The following is a 2,511-nucleotide window of genomic DNA, read 5'->3' on the forward strand; positions in this document are numbered from 1 at the left end:
TTAAGATGTTATTTATTTATTCATGACAGACACACAGAGAGGGGGAGAGAGAGGCAGAGACACAGGCAGAGGGAGAAGCAGGCTCCATGAAGGGAGTCTGATGTGGGACCCGATCCCGGGTCTCCAGGATCATGCCCTGGGCCGAAGGCGGTGCTAAACCGCTGAGCCACCCGGGCTGCCCACATTCACATTTCTTTTTTTCATCACAGCTGTATGAGCTCATTCTGAGTTGGTGCTATGTACTATGTACTCTATTCCCCATAGGATAATGCCTTGCACACGGTGAAGGAAATTTCCAGTCTCCACTTAAATGGCCTTTCCAAAATTACCTCATGTCAACCTCTGGAAGGCTTTCCCTAGGAACAGTCTTCCCAGAGCCCCATGCATGTCCTTGTTCCTCAGGCTGTAGATGAAAGGGTTCATCATGGGGGTCACCACAGCATACATCACTGTGGCTACTGAGTCCTTCATGGAGTAGGTGTGGAGAGGCTGCAGATATACCATACAAAGTGTCCCATAAAAGAGAGAGACTACAGCCAAATGGGAGGCACAGGTGGAGAAGGCTTTGTACTTGCTAGAGGCTGAGGGTATTTGGAGGATGGCTCTGACAATCCAGACATAGGACATTATCATGAACCCTAGTGGGGCGAGGAAGATGAAAGATCCTGTGGCAATCAGCACTGTGTGATTTACTTGAGTGTTGGAACATGCAAGCCTCAGCAGGACATACATCTCACAGAAGATGTAGTGGATCTTCCGGGATCCACAGAATGTCACTCTGGTCATGAGGAGGGTGTGGGTGAGGCCATAGAGGGCAGAAAGTGCCCAACACAAGGCGAGGAGCAAAATACAGAGTCCAGGGCTCATGGCTGTGGTGTAGTGGAGGGGGCGGCAGATGGCCACATAGCGGTCATATGCCATTGTGGCCAGGATAAGGTTGTCCAGGGCCACCAAGGAGACCAGGAAGTAAAGCTGTGTCAGACACCCTGCATAGGAGATGGCTTTGTTCTGAGACTGGAGGCTCACCAGCATCTTGGGTATTGTATTGGTGACAAAGAAGAGATCAGTGAAGGAGAGGTTGGCCAGGAAGAAGTACATGGGAGTGTGCAGGCGGGGATCAAAGCTGATGGCCAGGATGATGAGCACATTTCCTATCACTGTGACCAGGTACATGGACAGGAACATCCAGAACTGGACCCGCTGCTGCTCAGGACTCTCAGAGAGCCCCAGGAGCAGGAACTCAGAGACTATAGTCTGGTTGCTTTCATCCATTTTTCCTACTGTCTGCAACATTAACACTAACAAATGTTTATTAAATGCTCTCAATTGAATAAGGACTTCAAATAAGCAAAATCAACTATTTTTTTAGCATTAAAAATATCTTAGGCTAAATTTTATAATTTTTTGATATTAGACAATGCAATAGCATATAAAAGCAAAACATGGGAAATTTTTATACAACTCAGTTATTCCAGCAACTTCTAATCTGGCCAATACTCAATACTGTATGAATAATACACATATCTTATTTTAAATCATATCATCTTACAAATTTCTTGAAGTGCTTAAAGATTAGATGGTATATTATGATATTGTGTAGATATAAGTGATATTTAAAACAGGTGTATGTGGTATAAGAAATTGGTGTTATACAATTGGATGAAAGATACTGTAAAGGAAATGGAAAAATGATGATTTGCTGAGAGGATGACCTATTTGGGAAACCTAAAACAATTCACTGAAATGTCATTAGAAATAAAAATGGATTTGAAAACACTTCAAATCTGAGTTCTGACACTTTCTGTTAAACCCCCAGCTAGTTACCTGAGCTTTATATATATATATATATATATATATATATATATATATATATATATATATATAAAATTTTTTTTGTATAGCACATCTTCTTCTTTTTTTATTTATTTATAAACTTATTTTTTATTGGTGTTCAATTTGGCAACATATAGAATAACACCCAGTGCTCATCACGTCAAGTGCCCACCTCAGTGCCCCTCACCCAGCCACCCCCACCCCCTGCCCAACTCCCCTTCCACCACCCCTAGTTCGTTTCCCAGAGTTAGGAGTCTTTCATGTTCTGTCTCCCTTTCTGATATTTCCCACTCATTTTTTCTCCTTTCCCCTTTATTCCCTTTCACTATTTTTTATATTCCCCAAATGCATAAGACCATATAATGTTTGTCCTTCCCCGATTGACTTATTTCACTCAGCATAATACCCTCCAGTTCCAACCACATCGAAGCAAATGGTGGGTATTTGTTGTTTCTAATGGCTGAGTAATATTCCTTGTATACATAAATCACATCTTCTTCATCCATTCATCCTTCGATGGACACCAAGGCTCCCTCCACAGTTTGGCTATTGTGGACATTGCTGCTATAAACATCGGGGTGCACGTCTTTTTTTATATATAAATTTATTTTTTATTGGTGTTCAATTTGCAAACATATAGAATAACACCCAGTGCTCATCCCGTCAAGTGCCCACTTC

General features: G+C 42.1%; 1 protein-coding gene across 1 annotated transcript; it reads right to left on the reverse strand.

Annotated features, from left to right (window-relative positions):
- Nucleotides 1-330: 330 nt before the first annotated feature.
- LOC129514248 (olfactory receptor 1D2-like) lies at nt 331-1,320 on the reverse strand. The gene has a single exon (XM_055332875.1). The coding sequence runs from the start codon at nt 1,291-1,293 to the stop codon at nt 331-333; it is 963 nt and encodes a 320-aa protein (XP_055188850.1). The 5' UTR covers nt 1,294-1,320.
- Between the last annotated feature and the right edge of the window lie 1,191 nt (nt 1,321-2,511).

This window comes from Nyctereutes procyonoides, unplaced genomic scaffold, assembly GCF_905146905.1.
Source record: "Nyctereutes procyonoides isolate TBG_1078 unplaced genomic scaffold, NYPRO_anot_genome, whole genome shotgun sequence".
Lineage (NCBI taxonomy): Eukaryota > Metazoa > Chordata > Mammalia > Carnivora > Canidae > Nyctereutes > Nyctereutes procyonoides.

Coding starts and splice junctions, on each gene's coding strand:
- LOC129514248 (XM_055332875.1), bottom strand. CDS start 1,293: ATGTTGCAGACAGTAGGAAAAATGGATGAAAGCAACCAGACTATAGTC.